We start from the raw sequence: 26939 nt of genomic DNA on the forward strand, positions 1-26939 counted from the left end.
TTGTGTAATTGGTCGCCTCCATATTTCACCAATTCGGTTGTAATTCCATCGGCTCCTGGCGACTTATGATCTTTAAGCCGATGAATTGCACGGACTGTTTCTTCTATACTTGGTGGTGGCAGTTTTTACTCGTCATCTTCAGTTGGCGGGACCTCCAACTCGCCCATGTTATGGTTGTTCAGTAGTTCATCAAAGTACTCAAAGCATCGCTCCAATATGCCGACAAAATATCAGATTTCCCTCTTTGTCTCGGCAGGATGAACATCGAGGTGTGTAAGGCTTCATCCTGCTGATTTGTTGGTAAAAGTGACGCGCCTGGTGCGGTTGCTCCCTGTACTTTTCGAATTCACAGACCTGTTGGTTCTCCCAGGCTTCCTTTCTCCGTCTATGAAGTCGCTTTTCCGCTCGCCGGAGTTCGTGGTAAGTCTACGCGTGTGCCCGTTTCCTTTGAGAATGGAGCATTACTCGGTATGCAGCATTCTTCCGTTCCGTTGCTAGCTTACATTCATCGTCAAACCAGCTGTCCCGACCCTTTTTGCGGCTGGCGCTGAGTATGTTTGATGATAACCTTCTTCAGGTGATTCTTCTTTTTCTTCAGCCTTTGTCCCGTTCACAAGCGGGTCGGCGCGTCGTGAACGATCTGGCCATTTGGTTCTATCAAATGCATGATCTGGGTGCAATCTCGAGACTTTCAAATCCCCATCTAGCGTATCAAGTCACCGCTGTTTAGGTCTGCCTTTTGGTCGTTTACCATCGACTTCGATGTTCAGACCAATCTTGGCAAGTGAATTCTCGTTAGCACGAATTACATGACCATACCATCGAAGACGCCTCTCTCGCAACTTTTCCACGATCAGTGCAACCCCATAACGATCGCGGATATCCTCATTTCATGCCTGTTTCATGGGAATCGGTCGTCAAAAATTCAGTTTTGTTTAGATTCAATCTGAGACCGTGTTGCATGAGGCAATCATTCTATTTTTGGACAAGTTGCTCGAGATCATTTTTGCTATTAGATGCTAGGAAAACATCATCTGCCTAAAGCTGGGTATAGGGCGCTGGACGTTGGATGTCCCGTGTGATGGTGTCCATAGCAAGAACAAAGAGTGGTGAGAGAGCGCTTCCTTGATGAACACCAATAGAGACACGAAGTGGTTTTGATATACCCGCCATACTTCGAACTTTACTTTTCGGATCGTGGTAGAGCAATTGAACCCAGCGCACAAGTTCTTCTGGCATTAAGTGTTGTCGTAAAGCATACAAGATGAGTTTGTATGACACACGGTCAAACGATTTTCTAGATCCAGAAATGCAATGTAAAGAGGGCGATGCTTCTCACGGTGTTTCTCCATGAGTAACCTCGCAGTGTGTATTGCGTCAGTAGTTCCGCAGTTTTTGACAAATCCGGTTTGATTCACGGTTATTTCAACGATTTCGCGAATACGGTTGTCAAGAATGCGTTCAAAAATCTTCATGGTATGTGAAAGTGACCGGATCGGACGGTAATTTGAATATTCTGCTGGATTACCTTTCAATTTCCATATTGGAACAGTGGTACTTTCTTGCTAGTCAGATGGTGTTCTACTTTCCGAATAGCCCGATTGAAGAATTCACTGAGCCATAGTGTTGGGTCCCACTTCTTCGCTTTCCAAAGCTCAGATGCGATGTTGTGAGGTCCTGTGGTTTTTCCGCATTTTATCCATTTTATTGCCTCCTCGACTTCAGTTGCGCTGACAAGTGCAACTAGTTCAAATCAGGGTAATAATCTCGGGCGAGCGCAATGCTGATCACATTGCCTCGTATAGGGTACTGCAATCCTGTAGTGTACCGTTGCAGTCTTGAATGAAGTGCTTTAACGCAATTCAATGTCCTGATCCAATATGGATTGTTACGCCAACGATTATTATTATTATCTTCCAGAGGGATTCATTGAGTCCCCTTTGATTTTGAATGGCACTGAACTCCCTCTAATGACTACTGAACGATGCTAGAGGGCATGGTTTCGCAATCAAATATGGCCTACGTGTTAAGTGCGAGCTGATATACTTGATGTACATAGATGACATCAAGCTGTATACTGTTCCGCATAGTAGACATGTTTAGCCGTTATATTCGGATTGAATTTGGATTGGACAAATGTCAAATCCAAGCCATCCGCAAAGATCATCACGAGCCGCATGTCGGAGATAGCATTGGCGATCTGAAGGATACTCTACTGTCCAAATTCCTGCGTCGAGTAAAGCTGGCACTGAAATCGCATGTCTCGGGGAAGAATCAAATAAGCGCATTAAATGTATTTGCTATCACTTCACTGGGTGCACTGACGCCACTTAACTTGAAACATCGACCAAGAGTGAATCGACCGACAGATATAATGCTGTATGTAAGGGGATCCATCAAAACCTTGCATGCAAGCATGGGCTGATCACGGGAACATATCAGGTTTACCGATATTAGCCGCAAGCAGTACTTGATAATTCTGTTTACAGCATGTATTGGGACCGGCAAGTTTTAAGTGATCGCCATATTTCGCACAACAAGCGTGACTTACTGTTAGTTGACAAGACGGGTCGCTCCGCGTATATTATTGTTGTTGCTATCCCCCATAATAGCAATATCGAACGGAAATACGTGTAGTGAAGTGAACGGGTGGTTGTAGTTCTCGTAATATTGTCAGCTACAGGTATTGTACCTAAATCCTTCACGGCTTCCCTTGATGTCCTAGGACTCTCACACAGTCTGGTTCAAACCATGCAGGAGTACATCGTTCTGCATACGTGCTTGATGATGCGGGGAGTTCCCGATGGATTCTCCGATTAACCTAACACCGGCCACCACCACCTTCTTTCCTTCTTTATAGTTTAAGTAGCTAGGATCGTCCGAGTCTAAATGCTTGGCACTTAGTGCTAGTATTAGGTAAAATCCAGCATCTGCCGAGATTGTGACAACTCGAAATAAAATTTGTAATTTAATCTATAAATTGGTGACTGGCGATAATCGCAAGTTTGGACTTGAATTGACTTTTGTGTGATTTTATGATAAAATCGGGAATCAAATTGTTGTACCCTGGAACGATTTGCTGGCTAAAAGTTGCCTTCCTGTCTACCAAGAAAATTCGTGAATTTGGATTACTGATACACGTTTTCCCCGTCCGGTACACAATTGTATCTGCCAAGCGTTCTTTCTGAGTGAATTGTCGCCCGTAACTGTCGCAACTGGTAGTTCCCACGCCAAATGTGTCCGTACTCCCAAACCAAAGTGTTGTGCCCCAGTGCACTGAAAAAACCTGAATTTCGCAATCGCAACCTGCGTGATAGCATGACGAAACCGAAATAGGACGACTAGATGGTACCCGTTGCGGTATCATGTCGATAGTTAGAAGGCGATCACGACGAGCCGACCCCGCTTGTGAACGGGACAAAGGCTGAAGAAAAAGAAGAAGTTAGAAGGCTATATCTTAGGGTGCAGAGTCCTTGATGATTATTTGTAGAATTTCGGTCCCACATACTGCGATTATTCGTACTGATGTTTTAAAGGATACAATCCACTGATTTTTATGCCTCATTTGAAAGTCCAAAATTTTGCGGTAGATTGTCTGAATGCGCGAGTACAGAAAACTCCCACCGCGCACATGAATTCAATTATCCCATATTCATTAGAAAATATTAATCTGGATATAAACTGACTGCAAGTTTGATAAATAATCAAAGAATTCTTGATTGACAAGTGGCAGTTTAATGATGAAAATTGTATGGCAGCAAGTTCCCCCGGTTAACACGTCGTCGAATGATGATTGCATCTTTCGCAGACTGGAAGCCATCAACGTCATCTAAATGGATAGTGACATAAGTGGAATATTTTCGATTGGTATGAGTTTTGATCATTGTATCTGACCCTAGCCACAATTTCGTTAATACGATGTTTTAATTAGCCGCAGCCCTCCTTTGTCTCAACCTAGCCTTGCTTCATAATGTTTTTCTTCGCGTCGACCACTAATGTTTGGTTTTTGAGAAGTTTCAACAATTGGCTTCATTGTTCTTCACTTGTGTGCGAATTGGATGATCAACGGGATTTATACGGATTTCCACTGAAATTCTTCTTCATAGTATGCGATCAGCTTCCATTCCGTTGTTACTAATTTAATTGAAGCAATGCCTTTAAAACCAGTAACCAAACTTCCAAACGCCAAGGGCAAAATCATCAATGCTCCCAGAACAGCACAGATACTTGGACTAGATATAATCCGTTTCATTTTCTTCTTCTTCGGTTTCGACAGCCTCTTGAACTTCGTTCGTCCTCAAGTTATATTCTTTACGTAGCAATGTTGGTTTGTGAATTTGTCGTTTCCAAACTTTTGGTGTATCCCATCATCGCCCTTGTAAGCCTTGTTCTCTTTTGAAGAACTTGAGTGTTATCCTCCTTCATAACCACCATCGTGCTAGATTCAACGTTCGGTGAATATTCCTTCTTCCATTTATACCGATACTGAAATTCAAATAGTCGCGTGATCATCTCTTCCAGAATTCATGCTTTAGATGATTTAGCAACTTTCAACTCGATTTGAGCTGTTTTCCAATCAATAAGTGGCCAAAGATCGTTTCGATTTCCATAACTGTTTCCAGCGCTTCATAAGTGAGCGATGCAGTTGCTATTGACTTAAATAATAAATGTTTCGCTGACTCAACTGCCGTTTCCCACAATCCTCCAAAGTGGGGAAATCTAGGAGCAATAAAATTGAATTTTACTCTCTTGCTATTGCAAGTGTTGAATATAGCTTCTTGGCCAGTGGAAGAATTGATGTTTTGCACCGACAAAATTTGTGGCGTTGTTACAATATAAATTTTTCTATATGCTATAAAAATCGTACTTAGGGATATGAATGAAATTATGCGGTGTTTCCAACGATTAATTATCTGAAATAATAAAAACTTGTTGTTTCTTTTTCGTTTGTGTGTAACAAGTTCTTGTTAGCACTGATGAAGGGAACAAGTGGTTCCCGAAATATCGGTACTTACAAGAATAAATATTCACACCAACGAAAAAGAAACAAGTTTTTATTATTTCATACTTAGGGATTTTAACACCCAAGTGGGGAAGGAGCCCGTATTCAGGCGATACGTTGGCTCCCATAGCTTACACCAAAATACAAATGATAACGGACTGCGGATTACTCAATTAGCAGTGTCACACTGGTTGTTGGAAGTACCTGGTTTGCGCGGAAAGCGGCCCACAAATATACACCTCTCAGCCTTGATGAAGATCATAACATATAGGGGGGCGAATGTAGACTCGGATCACTATCTCGTTGGCATGGTGCTCCGAGCTTGAATAACAACACCACCCAGAATCTGACAATCGGGTGACAGTTAAAACTGAAGCCATCCACAACACAGCCTCCCGCAACACCTACAAGAGAGAAATGGATGCCGCAATAACCGCAGTCAACAGGTATCCTGGAGATGAAGCATCAACAAATGATCTCCACAATCACCTGAAGAACGTTATCATAAATACGGCGACAAACATACGGCTGGTTTGACGATGAATGGAAGCTAGCAACGGAACGGAAGAATGCCGCAAACCGAGTAATGCTGCATTCTCAAAGGGCGCGGGAGCGGAGACTTGTCACGAACTCCGACGAGCGGAGAAGCGACTTCACAGACGGAAAAAGGAAGCCTGGGAGAGCCAACAAGTCTGTGAGCTAGAAAAGTATAGGGAGCAACCGCACCAGGCGCGGAAATTAACAAGTCAGCAGGATGAAGCCTTACACACCTCGATGTTCATCCTGCTGAGACAAAGTGGGAAATCTGAGCCCCGACAGATTGTGCATATTGGAGCGATGCGTTGAGTACTTTGTTGAACTACTGATCAACCGCGAGTTGGGGGTCCCGCCAACTGAAGACGACGGACAAATACTATCATCACCAAGTATAGAAGAAACAGACGGTGCAATATGAAGGCGACCAATTACACCAAGTGGTTCATCAGGTTGCGCTCAAGGTGTGGGACAGGAAATCAATGCCTGGCGACTGGCAAAGAGGCATTATCTGTCTCATACATAAAAAGGGGTTTGAGGCCTAGATACCATGTGCCTGGCCCACTATAATTTGTGTCGGATTTTTGGGAAGAGTATGAAATAATTGACTTATTTCGAATGCTCGCACTCTTCTCCTTTGCAATCAATCCAAAACTAATATCTGCTTAGAAAAGTATTAAAATACTGATTCCCCACATGACAATATTTGCTGAAAAAAAGGTACACCCTCTTTTGCATCTATGAGGACCTCCCTTAAACTCAACGAAGAACTATGTAACTCACTACACACTTTTGAGAAAATGGGTGTGAGAGACAGACAGTAAACTGATTTAAAAGAAAGCGGATGTTTTTCCATTGACTTCAAGACCGCCTATGACAGCGATTCTGGGTTAAAACTGTACACAGCCATAAAAGAATGCCGTATCCGGACGAAATTGATAAGGCGGCGTAGGTTGACCCAGACCAATGTGCGATGCCAGGTAAAAGCAGGAGGATCACTCTCAAAACCATTCAACATCAACAACGGTCTAAGACAACGTGATGCCCTATCATGCGTCCTCTTTAACCTGGCCCTAGAGAAAGTGATCCACGATGCAGATGTCAATGCAAGAGGCACCACCCTCTTCAAATCTATCAAACTACTGGTCTACGCTGACGATATTGACATTATGGGAAGAACAACCCGAGATGTACAGTCTACCTTCATCCAGAACGAGCAACGTCAGCGCCACGAACCAAGAAAGAACAACATCGAACCGCACTGATTAAACGAAAAAAATAAAGATAGGAGCTACAACTCACTCCGAGGCCGTTAATAATTTCTCCTATCTAGGGTCGAAAATCACAACCGATAACAGCTATGAGGATGAAATCCACGCACGGCTTTTGGAGCCAACAGAGCCTATTTCAGCTTATAAAAACTGTTCCGCTCGAAACGTCTTACCATACAGTCAAATTTTTACTTTACAAGACAATGATCTTACTAGTCCTCGTGTATTCTTTGGAGACTCTTGGAGTTCTTACAAAAAAAAATTGCTTACCCTTGGCCGGGTTTAAGAGAAGAATCCTCCGAAGAATTCTATGAGCGATACTACGACCGTTATGAATAGAATTTGGCTCAATTAGTTGTAGTCGAACGGGCCATCTAATCCGTATGGATGAGGATTACCCAGCCCGGAAAGTCTATAAGAGCATACCTACGGTAGAAAAAGAAGACGAGGCAGGCCCTGCCTGAGATGGCGCGATGGCGTAAGTCAGGACGTCAGACAACTTTTAGATATCGAATTGGTGGACATGAGCGCAAAACCGGAGTGTCTGGAGTTCTTTACTAAGGCAGACCCAGAACGGATACCGGTTGTTGCGCCGTTGTTGATGATGATGGTAGCTATTATACAATGTGTTTATTAGGTACGTGTACACCATAATTTCCTTATTTTATAAAGATAAAGAGGAGGTAATCAGGATTTGAAACTGATAGTAATGTCGATGATCTACCTGAAGAGGGTCAAGTAGTAGTATTATTAAAGCACAGAACAAGGCCATCATCGAATTTTTGAGGAAGTTTTCAACATTATCTTTGGATACAGCGAGGGAAAAAATAACGGAAAAAGAACATTAGGGTGTCATTAAACACAATCAGGCAAAGACTTCGAGAATCCGATATTTCTCACAAGGGTACGATGACAAAAACTCCACTGTCAGCGAGCCAAGGAAAATATCGATTGTGATTAGAGCAATGTAATATTTACAGGCGAATGGAATTTTCCAATTAGTAATTGCTGGAAGCGAGCTTGGTCAAACAAGTCGGAATACCGAAAACTGGCGTTTCGGGTATAAAGGTTTTGTGTTCATCTTATGTGAGAAATTTTCTACGCACATTTTTCCATTTGTATATGGTTAAAAACCCAAAATATTCCCTCATATTTTTTTCAAGCTAGAAGAAATACGTAAATCTGACTGACGTAGACACGAATATAAATTGATCGTACACATATTTTCGATTTACTTCCTGCGCAAAAGCATACACATGTATATGAAGTACATGTGTTGAATACCGCTTGTTCAATGTACAAATATATCTATCTGAATTAGGCACTACCCCAAAGCTTCATTTACATATACATATGAATACATACATATGCCTGTCTCGAGTAATTGATATATATATTACTAAAAAATTAAAAAGAAATGTTTCCCTTCGACCTCCTATTCCATGACCTCACTTGGTTGCGATATTGACGAATTGATATGTCATGATGACGTCATACTACATCAGGGTGATAATCTCGGGCGAGCGCAATGCTGACCACATTGCCTCCTACAGTGTACTGTAGCAACGATTGTTATTGTTAATTTATACGTTAAAGGATATTCGCAATAATGTGTAAAACTCGAAAAAAAAGAAACTTATTATATCGATAAAACTATCAACTGATGTGATTACATAATTGATAAAATCTTACCCTTTTCAAGCTATATCCGGCATGGAAAATAATCGGTGGTAGAATTATGTTGAAGAAAATTTCAGGATCAAATGTCGCTTTCAAATCTATCTCGTTCTCCTCCAGATCAACAACTTGACCTCGAAAAACGTAAGCGTACGTCTTATTGGTAAGCGGGTCTTTATTTTCAACACCGTGGTGCACTGGAAACTGATATTTTTTCAGTATATTTTTTATTCATATAGACTATAAATAAAAAAAATAATAATATGAGAAGTACCTTTAACCACAAAGTATCAGGTGGAAGGCTTTGATTGAATTTGGATTCTCCTTCAGGTTCCACGGATAGGTGAATAAGAGGGGTTGTCGTCCCAGCATAGCGAATAATTGCTCCTACTATAAGACCTGCAAACAAACAAATGTTCATTTACTTTCCCGATTATGCAGTGTTAAATTATAATTGAGCTTCCATTTGAATTTGATTTTAAAACAGTTTGCCCTTTTGTTTATATTTATTTAACTTGATGTGAATCTTAATTTTTTTTTAAACACAAGGCAGTTTTGCACTATTTTTAAGACCCTCTTACACAACTAACTCGTTCTCTAATATACTATCTTCTTTTTCTTCCGCCATTGTCACGTTCACACGGGGGGTCGGCCCCTCGTGATCGGTTTCTCCATTTGGTTCTATCAAATGCCTGATCTCGATGCAATCGCGAGGCTTTTAAATCCCCATCCATCAACCTCGATGTTCAGACCAATCTTGGCAAGTGAATACTCGTTAGCGCGAATTACGTCACCATACTGTGGCGCGGCAGGATCTGCAGCATTCGAAATTTATTTCGAATGTTGCGGATGCGGACGGGTAGATGATGCGAAACTCTCCACTCGCTCATTTTCGGAACGCACCCGGGGAGTGGAGAATTAGCGGCGGAAAAATGCCGTTGGTTGGGACAGTAAGGACCGCATGGAAATAAGTCGGTCTCTTCTGTTTCCAACCGCGGCGGTGTAAGCACTAAATAAAAAAGTGATCTTTTTGCGATTGTTATAGTACTTTGCCTACTTAGTGATAGATTTTAATCAATCATTTTTGATAATAAATATAAAGAAAGCATAAGAAAATCACGCTCACTAGAAATTGTATTCGAAACAATATAATAAAACTTAAAAAAGAAGTGACTGAACAATACCATCGAGGACGCCTCTCTATCTCTCTCCACATTCTTTCCACGATCGGGGCAACTCCATATCGATCGCGGACATCCCCATTTCGGATGTGATCAAAACATGTCACGCCACTAGTCCAACGCAACATCTTCGGCTCTATTACTGTAAGACGCCGTTCATTGTCTTTTATAGTCGGCTAACACTCAGAGCCATAGAGAGCGACAGGACGGAGAACATTGCGGTAAATTGCTCTGGGAAGTAATATGTATTATATCGATAATAGTTCACTTGGGGTATCATGTGACTTTACAGTCAGAGATGATCATTATTTAGCGAGTACATACAGAAATTCACTTAAAACAGATTCAATATAAATAAATTGAAAATTGGAAACTCGGCGCTTCAGGTATGAAAAGATTTGTATAATTCTCATGTAAGAAAATTTGAGTGCACAGCTAGCTGTCCGATTTGTACGTCGTCCGTAATGTATATGCATTTGATGTTAGATATTGATATTCAACGTCCTAAGTTGCAATAAATAATAGTGCGGTGCAAAATTTTTCGACACATAAAATTTTGCTAATTTTTTCATAAAAACCCAAAAGTTAATGTATTGCAGGATTTCCGTTAGTGGATAATACTGCCGGTTATAAGTGGAGCACATCGGCATCAAAAATCTGACTTCTGATGCGTCCACAGGCGTGTGAATGCAGCACATAGAAAATTTCCCCTGGATTCCGTTTCCTCATTTCAGAAGGCGCACGTACCATCTTGAATAATTCCTATTCTGAACATATGTTCAACTAGTGAATTATGGCCAGTCAGAATGCACACAATACTCCTACTCCTGCAAGTATTCCTGCTTTTCGACAGGATAAACTTTGCGGTATGCATGTTTTGTTCTGACAGGGAAAGCTTGGTACGCCTAGCAGCATTTAGGCTCCGTCACCTATCATTATGAAAAGCTTGCTCCCAGTTTATGAAGACAGCTTTAGGCAATGCTACTGATAATCCAATTGCTGGTTCCGGTCCTGCGATGGGGAAGATTGAATGCTCTTTTGTTAAGGCATCCGAGATTTTATTTCCCTCTACACCACAGTAATCAGATACCCAGAGCAGTTTCACTATATTGAACCTAAAGATAAACTTTAAACGGTTTCTGGATTCCTGTTCAGGAACCGTTTATAGTTTTTACCAAGTGATCAAAGGATTTCTCAACACAGCCTGGCTATCACTGCAGATTGCGATCCGCGTGTCCTTCCATAGGAATGCATACACTTCAGCTTGAAAAACCGTTTCATATTGTCCCAAAGGAAACGCCCACTTCTCGTTTTTCTTTCAGAGGTTGACTCCAGCTCCCGTATATCCCGCCACGCATTCTTCTGGGACTTACCAGTTCTCTCTACGTTTAAAGGTAACTTTATATCTTCTACCAAACCGATGTATAATAATAATAATAATCGTTGGCGCAACAATCCATATTGGATCAGAGCCTTGAAGTGTGTTAGAGCACTTCATTCAAGACCGTAACCGTACACTACAGGACACCCTATACGAGGCAATGTGGTCAGCATTGCACTCGCCCGAGATTATTACCCTGATTTGACTCAGGTACTCATTCACAGCAGAGTCGACTGGTATCCGGCGTCAAATCACATTACAAACCCCTGTCACCAGTAAGATTTGAACCGCGTATGGGGACCCGAAAATCAGAACTCATTCTAAGAACTGGATTCAGTTCTGCCAGTAAATATTCCAAAACTCTGTGCCGCCACGCCCGCTGTTTTCCCGTAGATTTAATCAAATTAGTCTTTGAGCTGCTCTCATTGCAGTGCATTGAATAAATATATAAAGGTGTTGGAAATTGAGTAATGCGAATGTGGTGATCTGCCACTGGAAATACCCGGACACACAGCTCTTTTCAGTGCGGCTAGTTTACGGTGAAAACTTTTTGTCTCACCTTAACCCACCACACCACGGATGCATAAACGAACATCGGCCTAATGATTGCAACGTTTATCCACATTAACACATGCGAGTTGAGTCTCCATGTCGAGGTAAAGGTTTGTCTGCACCGCCCATAGCCTGTGAGAGCTCCTTTCAACTTTACCTCTATATGTTTGTTCTGAAGAAGCTTTTATCTAGAGTGACTCGCAGATATTTCACTTGTTCGGAGAGATGAAGGGTTGTACCCCTCATATCTCGAAGACAAAGCCCATCCAGTTTTCTCTTCTTGAATTAACGGAAAGTCCATGCCTCAGCCACCAACTGTCTATCAAATCAATGGCACGTTGTATATTTCTACATACCGTTATGGGATCGCGAACAAGGGAAGCACAGCCACATCATCAGCATAAGCTTGAGCGTGTATCGGCGAATTTTGTATTCGCATAGTATTGGGCCGATCAGCATACTCCACAGTAGTGGCAATACCACACCTCCTGGGGAGCAGCCTTTCGTTGCTTCTGCTGTTAGGTAGCATCACCATTTTGTTGGGAAACACTCCTTCAACATCCACGAAAACCTCCATCGCGTACTCACCCTTAAAGAGTTTTATCCTCTTGTAAAATACTGTAAACTTATCCACTTTATCATTGCCTACTATGTAATATTTTCTCTAAAAATACTGTGAACTTATCATTGCCTACTATGTAATATTTTCTCTAAAATACTGTAAACTCATATGTACCGGCCTACTAAGTATAGGTAAAAATTGTATAAAATAGGAAATATAAATTAAAAATACGTAGTTCGTTGGAACTATCAAACTCAAGCTTAACGTGTTTTATTCTGTGGAGTCCAAGCAATTTGCTGCTCCCAAAATTTACACTGCTTGACTAGATCATTGTGGAGTTCAGGCAATTGCTGCTCCCATAGCTGGTTAGTCTGGAGTTTTGGCATTTAGCTGCTCCGACTAACCATAATCTAATCTAGAAAGAAAGAAGAGTAAGGGATTGCCAAGTGGACTGGCAACAACCACATAAGGTGGCACATCACATGGCGACCGTGACAGTCTAAAGACTTCGTACATAAGTGACAGTCTAAAGACTTCGTACATAAGTACCAGTCTAAAGACTTCTGCTTACTAGCGTTTCTACTTACTATCGTGAAAATTTGAAAATCAAGGTCGTGTAAATGAACGACATTGGGGAAAAGTTCGACCAGCTTTACCAGAAAATCTGGCGATTGCTCAAAAAACCAGAGCGAAACAATGGAGGCATAACACTATATAAAATTGGAGAGCAACCACCACGCTGGAAGCCGTCAGAATCAACATCGACAACTACGGTTGATGATAAACTTGCGGGACCTCGACGCCTTACGATAGAAGAATATAAGAAACGTACGAAACGACTATCCAATAACGAATCTGTCAGCGCTAAAGGAGGACGAAGAAGAGAACTCCAGCGGCAGTTCATAAAATATAAACGGTTAGAGGAAATCGCAGCTACACCAGAAGAGACCAACAAGTATAAATATTTAATAACCAAAGTTAAAAAAGAAATAAATTATTTAAAAAAAATGCAAAAAAAAAAATAATAAAGTTAATCAGTAAAATAATATAAAAAAAAAATTTTTGTTCCAAATTAGAATTATGATAGTTTAATAAATGTAATAGTAATAAATAATAAATGATTTTTGTTTGTTTGTTCCAAATAATGTTAGTATTTGTATAACATGATTGAAAGCACGACAATATAACAATATAAAAGTAGATGTCTGAAAATGTTATTCTTTGCTTTTTCTAAATGGACAAATTAGAATCTCTAAAAGAGAAACTTCAAATTACACTAATAAATCTACGGAAAAGTGTAAATCGTCCTTACAGTGAAAAAACTATACGCGAAAAACGCGAATTAATTGAACAAACACTAATAGACGCAAAGTCGACTGAACAAAATATACGAACAGACGTTAAAACAGCAACTCTAATAAAAAGAGTTTGCAAGGAAATACAGCAACTATCTGCTGAAATACTTTCAATATTAGACAAACAACAATTAGGGAACATGGCTTTCGACATTAAAACAGCCACAGCTTTAGTCAAATACTTTGACGGAAACCCAGAGGAAACAGAATCCTTCATTGAGTCAGTTTCACTATTGAACGAACTCACACCAGTAGAACACAAAGGTATTCTACTTAAATTTGTGAAAACCCGGATAACCGACAAAGCCAAATACGCGGTATCCGAGGAATTAAACACAAATCAATCAAAACTCATTCACAATACTTCAGAAAACCATATTACTAACAAAAACATGCAGCCTGATCAACTGTACGTTTTCGAGGTTCTATCACCTAATGAAGTAGTGCGTTTACCGGAATTGAAATTGCGCAATATAAAAATAAAAATACTGATATAGAAATGGACGTAATACGTAAAAATAAAGTCCAAATAAAGCGGTATATAAATCTAAATAATAACCAACCAATTGAACCGGCATTAGTGCAGGAACTCACAGAGTTGGAAAAATATCTAAATAATAGGTTTCAGACCAAGACTCTGAAATTATCGGCCGAAAGTGAATTATTCACTATATTAAATACAACCGCATTTAAAACGCTAGCGAATCATACTTTGAAAAATATGGATATTCAAATATACAAACCACTAATTACAATAACGGACAAATCGAAAATAATAGAAGTATTGCATAGCAATCACTCTACTCCAACAGCAGGACACATTGGACAGAGTAGAATGTATAAAAAACTTCTAGAAAAAACAAAGAAAAAGACAAAAAACCAAAATGACCCAAAATGTAACCCATTATCATTGAAAATAGGAGATCAAGTTTTGTTATCCGTCGAAAACAGACGAAAACTAGACCCATTGTATGAAGGTCCTTATAGCATAATATCAATGGACAATGTAAATTGCCTGATAAAAGACCAGGACAATAAAATATCTAAAATTCACAAAAATAGGTTAAGACGAATAAATAAATAAATAAAATAAACAAAATTGCTTTGAAATTGCCTATACTGTTAAAAGTACTATTATAAATATAAATATACCACCTAATTAATCAATACCAATACAATACTATTACAATAAGTAGACTTTAAAAATATTACTCATTGTTAAAAAAAAGAAAAAAAAAAAAACTTCTAACTATACATAATATAAACAATAAAGAAAAAACGAATTGTCTACCGTTCCTAAAGACAATTCATTTTTTTCAAAAGGGGTAAGGTGTAAAATACTGTAAACTTATCCACTTTATCATTGCCTACTATGTAATATTTTCTCTAAAAATACTGTAAACTTATCATTGCCTACTATGTAATATTTTCTCTAAAATACTGTAAACTCATATGTACCGGCCTACTAAGTATAGGTAAAAATTGTATAAAATAGGAAATATAAATTAAAAATACGTAGTTCGTTGGAACTATCAAACTCAAGCTTAACGTGTTTTATTCTGTGGAGTCCAAGCAATTTGCTGCTCCCAAAATTTACACTGCTTGACTAGATCATTGTGGAGTTCAGGCAATTGCTGCTCCCATAGCTGGTTAGTCTGGAGTTTTGGCATTTAGCTGCTCCGACTAACCATAATCTAATCTAGAAAGAAAGAAGAGTAAGGGATTGCCAAGTGGACTGGCAACAACCACATAAGGTGGCACATCACACTCTAAAGAATGAGGAAGAGACTCACAGGACTTTCCGCGCTGGTAAGTATGTTGGTTTTCATTTAGTGCGTGCGACCTAAGCACCTTCCCACGAATGTGACGCTCAACCAATCTCTCCAAACTTTTCAGCAGGAATGAAGTCGAGCTGATCTGCCTGAAGTTCTTTGGATTAGAATAGTCATCCTACGCAGGCTTCGGTATGAAGACTACCTTCACCTTCCGCTAAGAGGAAGGCACGTAGCCCAAAGCAAAACACGGCAGAAAAATATTTCTTAGCGATCGCTCTAAGTGCTCCATATCTTCCTTTAGCATTGCTGAATAGATGCCATCCATACCAGGTGCTTTGAAGTGTGCAAGGACAGTATGGAAATTCTTGCCTTTTCATTGGTAACAACCGCTCCCACAGTGTTCCAGTTGAGCGTGCAACACTTAAGTGTTAAAGGAGCTCCAGGAACCACCAATTTCGCCATTCCACTTCTCTCACTAGTTCTCCCGGATGGGAGGTCAGTTACTTTACTTCTTCACAGTCCCACGAACCTAGGGGTGCGCTACTAAAAGGAAAAGTACAAAATCAGCACTGAAGAAGGACACATTTTGTATCCGAAAAACGTGTCTGCAATTCTTAGAAAAAAAAAAAAAACCATAAATCTATATTGATTTTGATCATACTTGGCGGTAATATGCTTGATATTATAATATATTTTATACTACTACCAAGTTCTATAACTCTGAGATAAACTTAAGGGGGTTTTTACTCAATTTTCCCAAAAATATGGTAATATACTATTATTAACTTAATTTGAACAGATATCGATATGGAGAGTATTTTGTGGCCTGGGCACCATATAGGGGTAGTTTCATGATTTTTTTCAGATTTTTCGGTTGGGTAGTTTCTGAGAATAGGTCCGTTAATGAAATCATCACTTTGCACCCCTTCCACTCCCCGCCATTTTAACAAATTTTAAAAGTAAGACCGGCTTCAAAAAGTACTAATCGAGACCTTTCATTTGATACCCCACATGACAATATTTGGTGAAAAAAATTTTTACACCCCCCTTTTACATATATGAGTACCCCCCTAAATCTCAAAGTAGGAGGATATCACTGACTGCATGTCTGGGGGTCCACAGTTCCCACCTTCCCACCAAATTTCGTGTCAATCGGTATAGCCGTTTCTGAGAAAAGTGCCTGTGACAGACGGACAGACAAACAGATAATATAATAATAATAATAATCGTTGGCACAACAATCCATATTGGATCAGGGCCTTGAAGTGTGTTAGAGCACTTCATTCAAGACCGTAACGGTACACTACAGAGCACTGTAGGAGGCAATGTGGTCAGCATTACGCTCGCCCGAGATTATTACCCCGATTTGACTCAGGTACTCATTCACAGCTGAGTCGACTGGTATCCGACGTCAAATCACGATACAAATCCCACTGCCGCCAGCGAGATTTGAACCGCGACCTTCCGTACGACAGCCTTATGCTCTAACCACTCAGCTATCCGGACAAACAGATATTGAACCGATTTTAATAAGGTTTTGTTTTACAAACAAAACCTTAAAAAAACTACTTTTGTAGAACTTATAGGGGCGCACCCTACGTTTGCAGTCATGAGACCAGCTGAAGCGATGAAACCAAATAGCTTCTCTTCTCTGGGATTGCATTTTCTACTGCCCCAACAAATATGTTGAACGTTCGCATGGCAACCTATTAAGAGTTCGAGACCCCTTCATTCTGCATACGCTAACAGATCCCTTAGTTCTTGCGTCGGCGAAGGACACAAGGAATCATAGGATAAATGAGAAAGCAGTTTTTCCTCCTAGGTCCTGGGAACAGAACTGCCTCAGTATGGTTGCCCTTAACCGTCTTGACATCAACAGACAAACTCTCGGTGTTATGGATCTTTCATCATAATAAATCCTAGCTCCGTTTACTGATCCCATGCAACAGATTCTATTTAGATCAAACCTGCGGCGCGGCAGGATCCGCAGCATTCGAAATTTATTTCAAATGTTGCGGATGCGGACGGGTAGATGGCGCGGAACTCTCCACTCACTTAAGAACTCGCCACTCATTTAGAACTCGCCACGGGAGTGGAGAATTAGCGGTGAGAAAGTGTCGTTGGTTGGAACAGAAAGGACCGCATGGAAATAAGCCGGTCTTCTGTCTCCAACCGCGGCGAGGAACATTCGCGAATTTAAGAAAAAGTTTATTTCTATACAAAACCAATATTTCTAGTTTTGAAGCAATTATTACTAACCTGTTACTTAAAGTATATAATATGATTTATATTGAAGTTCGAAAAATATATTGTTTTAGTTCGTGTCGTTAAGTTCGAATGCGTAGCGTTAAATTTGAAATTGATGCCATTGAGAAGGAAGGCAATTTTCTATTCATTATGTTGTAAGTGCTAATGTTGTTATACTTTTGCACGAAGCAATCGGTTTGATTGGAAAGTCTACTTGCAAACTGTCAGTGTAATCAAGGCTGTAAACTTCAAGGACGCCAGCGGTGGCAAGGTGACCAAGGCTGCCGAAAAGGCCACTAAGGGCAAGAAATAGCTGCGATTCATCAACATCTTTCTACGCACAATACAACTAATTATTACATTCGATAAAAAAATATAATTGCTTCCATCGCAAGGAGTTTCGCAGGAAAGGAGACGGCCCATCAACTTCATTCCAACTAATGCTACAACAACCACACTTTTTACTATAAAAAGCACATAGAAGTTTTCTACACTATTTACTCCGCATTTATATATTTAATATATAAATATTTACGAGAGAATAAGGGTTTGTCAAAAAGAAAAAAAAATAAAAGTTATACCCGCTGCAGGAGGCGGCGTTGAAGTGTTTCAAGGTGTTATCTCATCGCGGGTTCTCCATATTCTCGGCGAGTTATTTATTTTCGGTCTGCGCTAGCGAGCGTTCGCTTCGGGTGTGTTATCCACTTTCTTCGTGCGGTCATTTGTGGGTGCGGCCTGCCGTGTCGGAACAAATTCACCGCGTTTTCATTATAAACTCACCGCGTGTTCATTACAAACTCCTACTTTTTGTTACTCAAGATGTCGTTCGACAGCAAAAGACGCGGCAAGCCCATCGGACCCGCAAGTGACCGCCCTCGCCGTACGCGTTCCTCCGTTTTGGCGGCGGAACCCGAAGCTATGGTTCGTACTTTTGGAAGCGCAGTTCCAAATGTCCGGCATCATATCGGACGCGACCCGCTTCAACTACGCGGTGGTCGGCCTGGACGAAGAGTCCATTCTTATGGTGTCGGACGTAGTGAAGTCGGCATCATACACGCAGCTCAAGAGTGAGTTGATCAGGCGCCTGTCGGCAAGCGAGTCGGCAAAATTAGACCACTTGCTGGCGGGTTTAACGTTGGGTGATCGAACTCCCAGCCAATTGCTTCGCGAAATGAGGCAATTGGGTGGGAGCAAGATTGGCGATGACCTGATCAAGTCGCTCTGGCTGCGACGGCTCCCGGAGGGCACCCAGGCGATCCTAGCTTGCGTCTCCGGTTCCTTGGAGGAACTGGCAGCGACGGCCGACCAGGTGCAGGAGGTGTACGTTCGCCCAACCATAGCGGCCGTTCAAACACCGTCGGATGAGGTGGGCGACTTAAGGCGTGAGATAGCCGCTTTAACAGCCAGCGTTGCCGAGATGCGGGCGACGTTGGACGCTCAGCGTTCGAGTGTCAGATCGCGAGCTCGCTCACGGTCTGCCACACGAAAAGGGCGTTCGGGTAGCAGGTCGTCAAGACAGCCTGCGGACAAAGGTATTTGCTGGTACCATCGTAACTTCGGAGATAAAGCGACAAGATGTACGCTACCTTGTAAATTCGCGCCCACCGCAAAAAACTAGGTCCGCGGGGGGTCTTGGCGACGGCCACCCAGAGTGCAGCGCCACGTCGCCTAACTATTTTCGACCCCCTCAGCAGGCGCAACTACCTCGTCGACACGGGTGCGGAGGTTTCGGTTCTTCCCGTACCCCGGCATCATCGACTGTATCCACAGCCCCTCAAACTGGCGGCAGCAAATTCCTCCCGCATCAATACATACGGGTACAGGCAAGTGGACGTGAGTCTTGGCTTGCGTAGAACATTTTCGTGGCGTTTCATCCTGGCGGATGTCAGCTTCCCCATATTAGGCGCAGACTTCTTGTGTCACTATGGGTTGCTGGTGGACTTGCAAAATAAGTCCCTTATAGACCCCACGACCAACTTTAATTCGTCGGGCCAAATGGTATCTCACGCTGACAATAACCTTTCCGTTCTTTTGGAAGACATCACCGACTCTCGTGTTCGGTCACTCCTCCAAAAGTTCAGCCAGATTACTACCGAGTGTAGTCTCTCAAGACCAGTAAAGCATGCAGCACCACATTAACACTACTGGTTCCCCGATCTTCTCGAAGGTGCGTCCTGTACCACCCCAGAAACTGGCTATTGCGTGGAAAGAATTTGAATAACTTGTTCAACAGGGTATCTGTAGTCCCTCAAACAGCTGTTGGTCTTCCCCATTACATATGGTACCTAAGCCTAATGGCGAATGGCGCCCCTGTGGGGATTACAGAAGGCTAAATGCACTGACTGTTCCTGGCCGATATACAATTCCACTCATCCATGACTTTGCGCATCACCTCGCGAATTGCCGCATCTTTTTGACCTTGGACTTAGACAAGGCTTACCACCAAATCCCAGTAGCTCCTGAAGACATTCCAAAGACGGCAATATGCACACCCTTTGGACTCTTCGAGTTCACCCGAATGACTTTCGGATTGTGCAATGCGGCGCAAACCTTTCAAAGGTTCATTCACTCAGCCCTGCGAAACCTCGATTTCTGTTTTGGTCGCTTCTTCCACTGAGTCTGAGCACTTAGCCCATCTCGAGTGCATTTTTCAACGTCTCCTTGAGGCCGGTTTAGTCCTAAACGTTGAGAAATGCAAATTCCTTCAAAAACAGGTGAGATTCCTCGGCCACTCCATTTCCCCTGAAGGAATACAGCCCGACCCAGACAAGGTACAAGCAATTACAAGCTTCCCGCATCCGAAGACAGTGAGGGAGTTGAGGAGGTTCTTGGGCATGCTAAACTTCTACCGTCGTTTCCTGCCCAAGGCCGCCCATCACCACTCCGTTTTGAACGCGTACTTGTCTGGCCCCAAAACAAAAGACACACGAGAGATTGTGTGGTCTGAAGAGGCTGTCTGCGCGTTTGATAAATCCCGACAGCAACTGGCTGATGCTACACTTTTGGCATTTCCTCTGCAAGATGCACCCCTAGCCGTTTTTCTTGATGCCTCTGACATCGCAGTAGGTGCTGCCCTTCACCAAAAGGTGGATCAAGTTTGGCAGCCGTTAAGCTTCTTCTCGAAACAGTTGAATCCCGCTCAACAGAACTACAGTACCTACGATCGCGAATTGCTCGCCGCGTACTTGAGAATCAAATACTTCCGTTTCTCCCTAGAAGGCAGGCCGTTCACAGTGTTCACGGACAATAAGCCTCTCACGTATGCTTTGAAACAAAAGCCCGACAAAGCGTCCCCTCGTCAGCTTTGACACCTGAGCTTCATAAGCCAGTTTACGTCAGACATCCAGCACGTGTCCGGCAAGGACAACATAGTTGCTGACGCTTTGTCTCGTGTCTCCGAGGTTAACATCCCCGCCTCACTCGATTTCTCGGCTATTGCCAAGGCGCAGGATGATGACGCAGCACTTCAGAGCCTCAAATACAAATTTCGGGAGTTCCCCATCTTCGGCTCAAACCTCTCGCTCTGCTGCGAAGACTCGGAAAAGGGACCTCGGCCATACATTCCGGCCACATTTCGCAAGGAAGTGTTCCACGCAATTCACGACTTGGCGCATCCCGACATCAGGACAACAAACCGGTTAGTCACCGGAAAATACTTCTGGCCCTCCATGAACAAGGATATCAATTCCTGGGCCAGAGAGTGCATCGCATGCCAAAAGTGTAAAGTCTCCAGGCATGTAAGGAAACAAGTGGGCTCATTCCCCCGCACTACCAAGCGTTTCCACACGATACACCTCGACATAATAGGGCCTTTGCGAGACTCGCACGGTTATAAGTATTGCCTCACAATCATCGACAGGTTCATGCGGTGGCCTGAGGCAATACCTCTGAAAGACATTACGGCGCAATCTTGTGCCGAAGCCCTCTGCCGAGAGTGGATACCACGCTTTGGCGTCCATGCAGTGATCATCACTGACCAGGGAATGCAATTTGAATCCACCCTTTTCTCGGAGTTAGGTAAACTCCTGGGTTTTAAACGCCAGCGGACTACTGCATACCACCCGCAATCTAATGGGATGCTAGAACGTTGGCACCGGACGCTGAAAGCCGCCATTATGGCACGCGACGATCCGTCCTGGACTCAAGTCTTGCCTCTCGTCCTACTCGGCCTACGTACAACCCGCCGAGAGGAATTTGCTGCCAGCCCCGCGGAGCTGGTTTACGGGGAGAACTCAAGACTCCCAAGCGATCCGGTCTTCGACAAGAGATCGGGTCTCACGGAGTCGGGGTTGGTGCACCTGCTGAGGGACAATCTCCGACGCATCAAAGCGCCACCACCCACTCGACACTCGCCCACACCTGCCTGTTCGCCCAAGGAACTGGACACATGCTCGTTCTGCACGTTCTGGTCAGGACGGATGCCGTCCGGAAGCCTCCATATGAGGGCCCGTACCGCATTCTCGAGAGGGGAGAACATTTCTTCCAGCTTGAGATCGGTGGACACAGAAAGGCGGTCTCTTTGTCCAGACTGAAACCCGTGTGCGCCCCGAAGCAGCGTCGTGTCCGCTTTGTGGATTAACGGGGAACGGAGTTCCGGGATCGGTCGCCGAAACCCCCTAGGTTTCGTCTGGGGGCGGAGTGATGTGGCGCGGCAGGATCCGCAGCATTCGAAATTTATTTCAAATGTTGCGGATGCGGACGGGTAGATGGCGCGGAACTCTCCACTCACTTTAGAACTCGCCACTCATTTAGAACTCGCCACGGGAGTGGAGAATTAGCGGTGAGAAAGTGTCGTTGGTTAGGACAGAAAGGACCGCATGGAAATAAGCCGGTCTTCTGTGTCCAACCGCGGCGAGGAACACTCGCGAATTTAAGAAAAAGTTTATTTCTATACAAAACCAATATTTCTAGTTTTGGAGCAATTATTACTAACCTGTTACTTAAAGTATATAATATAATTTATATTGAAGTTCGAAAAATATATTGTTTTAGCTCGTGTCGTTAAGTTCGAAAGTGCAGCGTTAAATTCGAAATTGATGCCATTGAGAAGGAAGGCAATTTTCTATTCATTATGTTGTAAGTGCTCATGCTGTTATACTTTTGCACGAAGCAATCGGTTTGATTGGAAAGTCTACTTGCAAACTGCTAAAAACCTATGGCTCTTGCAATCGCTAGAAACATCGCGAGATTACACTTAGCTATACATTTTATTGTTTTCTGTGCTTAAAATGTATTTTAGAGAACTCACAAAAATAAATAAAGAACCTATATCAAATTTACCAAAGCAACACAGTTATATCCAAAATCTTTAATTTACCGAGAACAATGAAAGAGACATATTGATATCTGCATTCTGTAAGAAAATCGGTGTAAAAACCTGCGGCATAGAACATGAATATGGTCAAAATCGTTAATAAATACTAGAAGAAACAAGTCGCTTTGTGTTCATCCTGTGCAAGAAATTTCCCATGCCAATTTTTCTATTTGTACCTAGCTAAAAATTCAAAATATCTCTTGACATATCAAGCTCCGCCGTTCATATCAGTTCACTTTATATGATGATTACGTCATACACATCTTAGATCGCGATAAACAAACAACAACAAACACAAAATTTTAACCTTCTATAACTTTGTTAACAGTTAAATTTTCTTCAAACTTTCCAAAATTGTGTACTATATTATTACTTATGATGGTGATAGTAATATACTATTATTAACATTAATTGGGCAGATATCGCAGTGGGATGTAGTTTGCTGCTTAGATTTTCTATAGTAGCACCATTGTGGTTTTTAAGGTTTTGTGTGAAACAAAACCTTATTAGAATCGAATGGATGTGCGTTTGAATGTGGCTTATCAAATGAAAGGGCTCAATTAATACTTTTCGATACATTTTGTGTGAATTTCATGCATTCTAAAACGTGTATGATGTCATCATAACATATCAATTCGTCAAAACCAACAAAGTGAGCTCACGTGAATGGGAGATCGCAGGGAAACATTTGGTTTTAGTTTTTTAATCATTTATATATCAATATTAATTATTCCAGTCAGACATAAGTATGTATTTATATGTGTATGTAAATGAAGCTTTGGGGTAGTGCTTAATTCAGATTTGTACATTGAACAAGCGGTATTCAATATGCGTACTTTCTATGTACATATGTATACTTTCATGAACGAAGTAAATCGAAAATAGGTGTACGATCAATTTATATACATGGATATAGAATACAGTATTCGGTAATAGATCGTATTTCGACTTGTTAAGGTTTTGTTTGTAAAACAAAACCTTATTAAAATCGGTTTACTGTCTGTCTGTCCGTCACACGCATTTTTCTCGGAGGCGGTTGTAGCGATTGGCACCAAATTTGGTAGAAAGGTGGGAACTGTGAACGCTCACGCATATAGTGAGGTACATCCTTTTACATCGAATTTAAGGAGGGGTCTCCATACATGCAAAGGGAGGGTGTAAATTTTTTTTTCATCAAATATAGTCATGTGGGGTATCAAATTAAAGGTCTCGATTAGTACTTTTCGAAGCTAGTCTTAGTTTTGACATTTGTTGAAAAGGTGGGGGGTGCGGGGGGTTGAAAGTGGTCATTTTTTTAAGGAACCCATTCTCAGAAACTACCCAACCGAAAAGTCTGAAAAAAATCAGGGGGCTGTCACTATATGGTGCCTAGGCTCCGAAATACCCTCCCTACCGATACCTGTTCAAATAAAGTTAATAATAGTACATTACTATAATTTTTGGTAATTGACAGGAAAACCCCCCTTAAGTTCACCCTAGAATCACAAAATTTTGCAACAATATAGGCTACAGCATAGAGCATGATCCTGCCAAATTTGGTGAAAATCGCACTATTACTAACAAAGTAATACTAAGTCAAAGCTGTCGCTCCTCTGCAAATTCGAGACTATGAATGTAAATATCACTTGAAAGTGGCTATTTTCACATAATATATGCATATTTTACGTGCTACATGCTAATGGGATAAATGCACACCCAAATCTCTTTATAAAAGAAATAAACAAAACCTTTCATACCTGAAGCGTCTAGCTTCTGGTTTCCCGACTTGTTTTTATATAGTTTACGATTGGATAGGTTCTGAGAACGAGACCTGTTACACTTTTCGGAGCATACATTTTGAGCCCTTATTCTCCTATATTTCACCCAATATCAGAAATAAGATCAGTTTCGAAAAGTACTAACGAAGGCCTTTCATTTGATACCTTCCAAGAGTTTTTAAGAAAGCTAATCTCAAGTAAATCTTCCAAAAGTGGAACATCACGTTATCATCATCAAATAAATACAAATACTGTACTTCAGGGAAGCACTGTCCCCTTCCTCAGTGTTTTATCTACTGACATTTTTATTATGATTTTTTGTTTATAAAGGTTTTCTCTAGTTATCCTAATTGTCTAATTACGCTAGGCAAGGCAACGAGGTTAGAGAGATAGTAGTAGCAACAACATTCACCAATCCAAAATATTGCGAAGTGACTCCTGACAGAGGTAAACAGATTAGGCTTAAAAATAGGAAAACGTGCAGTGAGAAACAGCAACGAAATTATTGCCAGACTCAACCATACCGGGAGAATACATAATGACGAAATACTGGTATCCTTCGGCGTAAGAGTGCTGTTCCCAAGCGTGCCGATAGTTGAAGTCCTATACCTATTCGAAGACTGGATTACGACACAAGAAAACTCAACTAAATGGAGGAAGACCAATCTGTATAGGAAACTGGCTTTCATATGCACGAGTGAGTCTTATTCCACATTGAGAAATGTATTTTATAAAACAATCTCCGAGACAGCAATGGGTTAACCCCTTTCACCACTGCTATGCTAAATATCGAACATATATTCACAACCATCTCATATATCTCAAACCACGATTTCCACTACAAGGTGGGGCATATAATTTTATGATCCATAGAATGGTCACAATGCCACTCAACGAGAAGAGAAGAAGCAACTTAGTAAACCGGAAGTGGGACGCTTCATGTATGAAAGGTTTTGGGTTTCTTTATGTGAAGAACTTTGAATCCATGACAGTCTCGTGTGTCTATGGTTAAAAATTCTGTTTTTTAAAGAGACATTTACACCGGTAATTTGATCTGGAAAGCACTCTATTGAGAATAGTCAACCTCATACGCTTCACAATAGGAGTTGAATATTATTAGCAAATGTGAAGAGGTTACCTACAACAGATACAAAAGCAGGCTAAAGAGAAGTAGATTCTTCATGAGTGGAATTTTAATATTTCACTCGAATGCCAATTATTGTTAGTAATTATGACGTCAGTAGATACAATAAATTCACCCGAAATTGATATATTTGAAGTACTATACCGTGGTCAAAGGGTAGTATAGGTCCCGGGGCGAAACGTGGATTGGTACCCACGATGGAGCATAAAACCTGGGAAATGCCTGCTGAACCAACACCAACAGCTCTACTACCAAACCCTATCTCCACCTCCACGTGGTGACCGCTGGGAGCTCTTTCTTGACGAAAAGCTGCAGACGGAGAAGGATGAAGGCGAGTCTCCTGCGCCTAAAAACGGGACAAATTGTACCAACTGGTCCTCCAGGTTGGGGGTTGGGTAGGGCTGACAACCCTACACGGAAAACAACATGTTACGAAGCCACAACAAGAGCCTCGGACAGGACGGATTTTAAAACGACGGACCCGGCAACGACAAAGGAACAACGATTTGCGCATTTTCTCATGGAACGTGCGCTCCCTGTACAGAGATGAAGCTGATAAGCAGCTAGCCGATACCCTGTCCCAATATAGGGCTAATGTAACAGCGTTGCAAGAGATGCGATGGACAGGGACCGGTTTCCTGGAGAAGAGCCGCTACACCATATATTATAGCGGTCATCCAGTAAACCATGTGCTCAGAGTAGGTTTCTTAGTCAGCCAAAAAATGAAACCTGCTGTTATCGGCTTTGAAAGCATAAGCGAACGGCTATGCACTCTGCGCTTGTGAGGCAAGTTTAGAAATATAAGCCTCATAAACGTTCACGCCCCTACAGAGGAGACTGCAGAGTCGAAGAAGGATACCTTCTACGAGGCAGTAGAAAGAACCCTCGAAGCCTGTCCCAGATATGATATCAAAATCATACTTGGGGATTTTAACAGCCAAGTAGGGAAGGAGCCCGTATTCAGGCGATACGTTGGCCCCCATAGCTTACACGAAAAAACAAATAATAACGGACTGCGGACTATTCAATTAGCAGGGTCACACGAGATGGTTGTTGGAAGTACCTGGTTTGCGCGGAAAGCGGTCCACAAACATACGTGGGCCTCTCCAGACGGGACCACTTTTAACCAAATTGACCACGTGTTGATCGAACGCCGCCACCTCTCAGCATTGATGAATGTCAGCACA

The 26939-nt window shown here is 41.9% G+C and overlaps 1 protein-coding gene across 12 annotated transcripts in view; it reads right to left on the reverse strand.

Moving 5' to 3' along the window:
• The window catches only part of LOC119650566 (sodium/hydrogen exchanger 7), a 136920-nt gene that overhangs the window by 44923 nt on the left and 65058 nt on the right, over positions 1-26939 (reverse strand). For all 12 annotated transcript variants that reach the window (XM_038053376.1, XM_038053379.1, XM_038053381.1 and 9 more), the window contains exons 2-3: positions 8759-8883; positions 8500-8688 (exon numbers count right to left, since the gene is read on the reverse strand). In XM_038053376.1, coding sequence (XP_037909304.1) covers positions 8500-8688; positions 8759-8883 — 314 coding nt within the window. The remainder of the gene's footprint in view (positions 1-8499; positions 8689-8758; positions 8884-26939) is intronic.

The sequence above is a fragment of the Hermetia illucens genome, chromosome 3 (assembly GCF_905115235.1).
Source record: "Hermetia illucens chromosome 3, iHerIll2.2.curated.20191125, whole genome shotgun sequence".
NCBI lineage: Eukaryota > Metazoa > Arthropoda > Insecta > Diptera > Stratiomyidae > Hermetia > Hermetia illucens.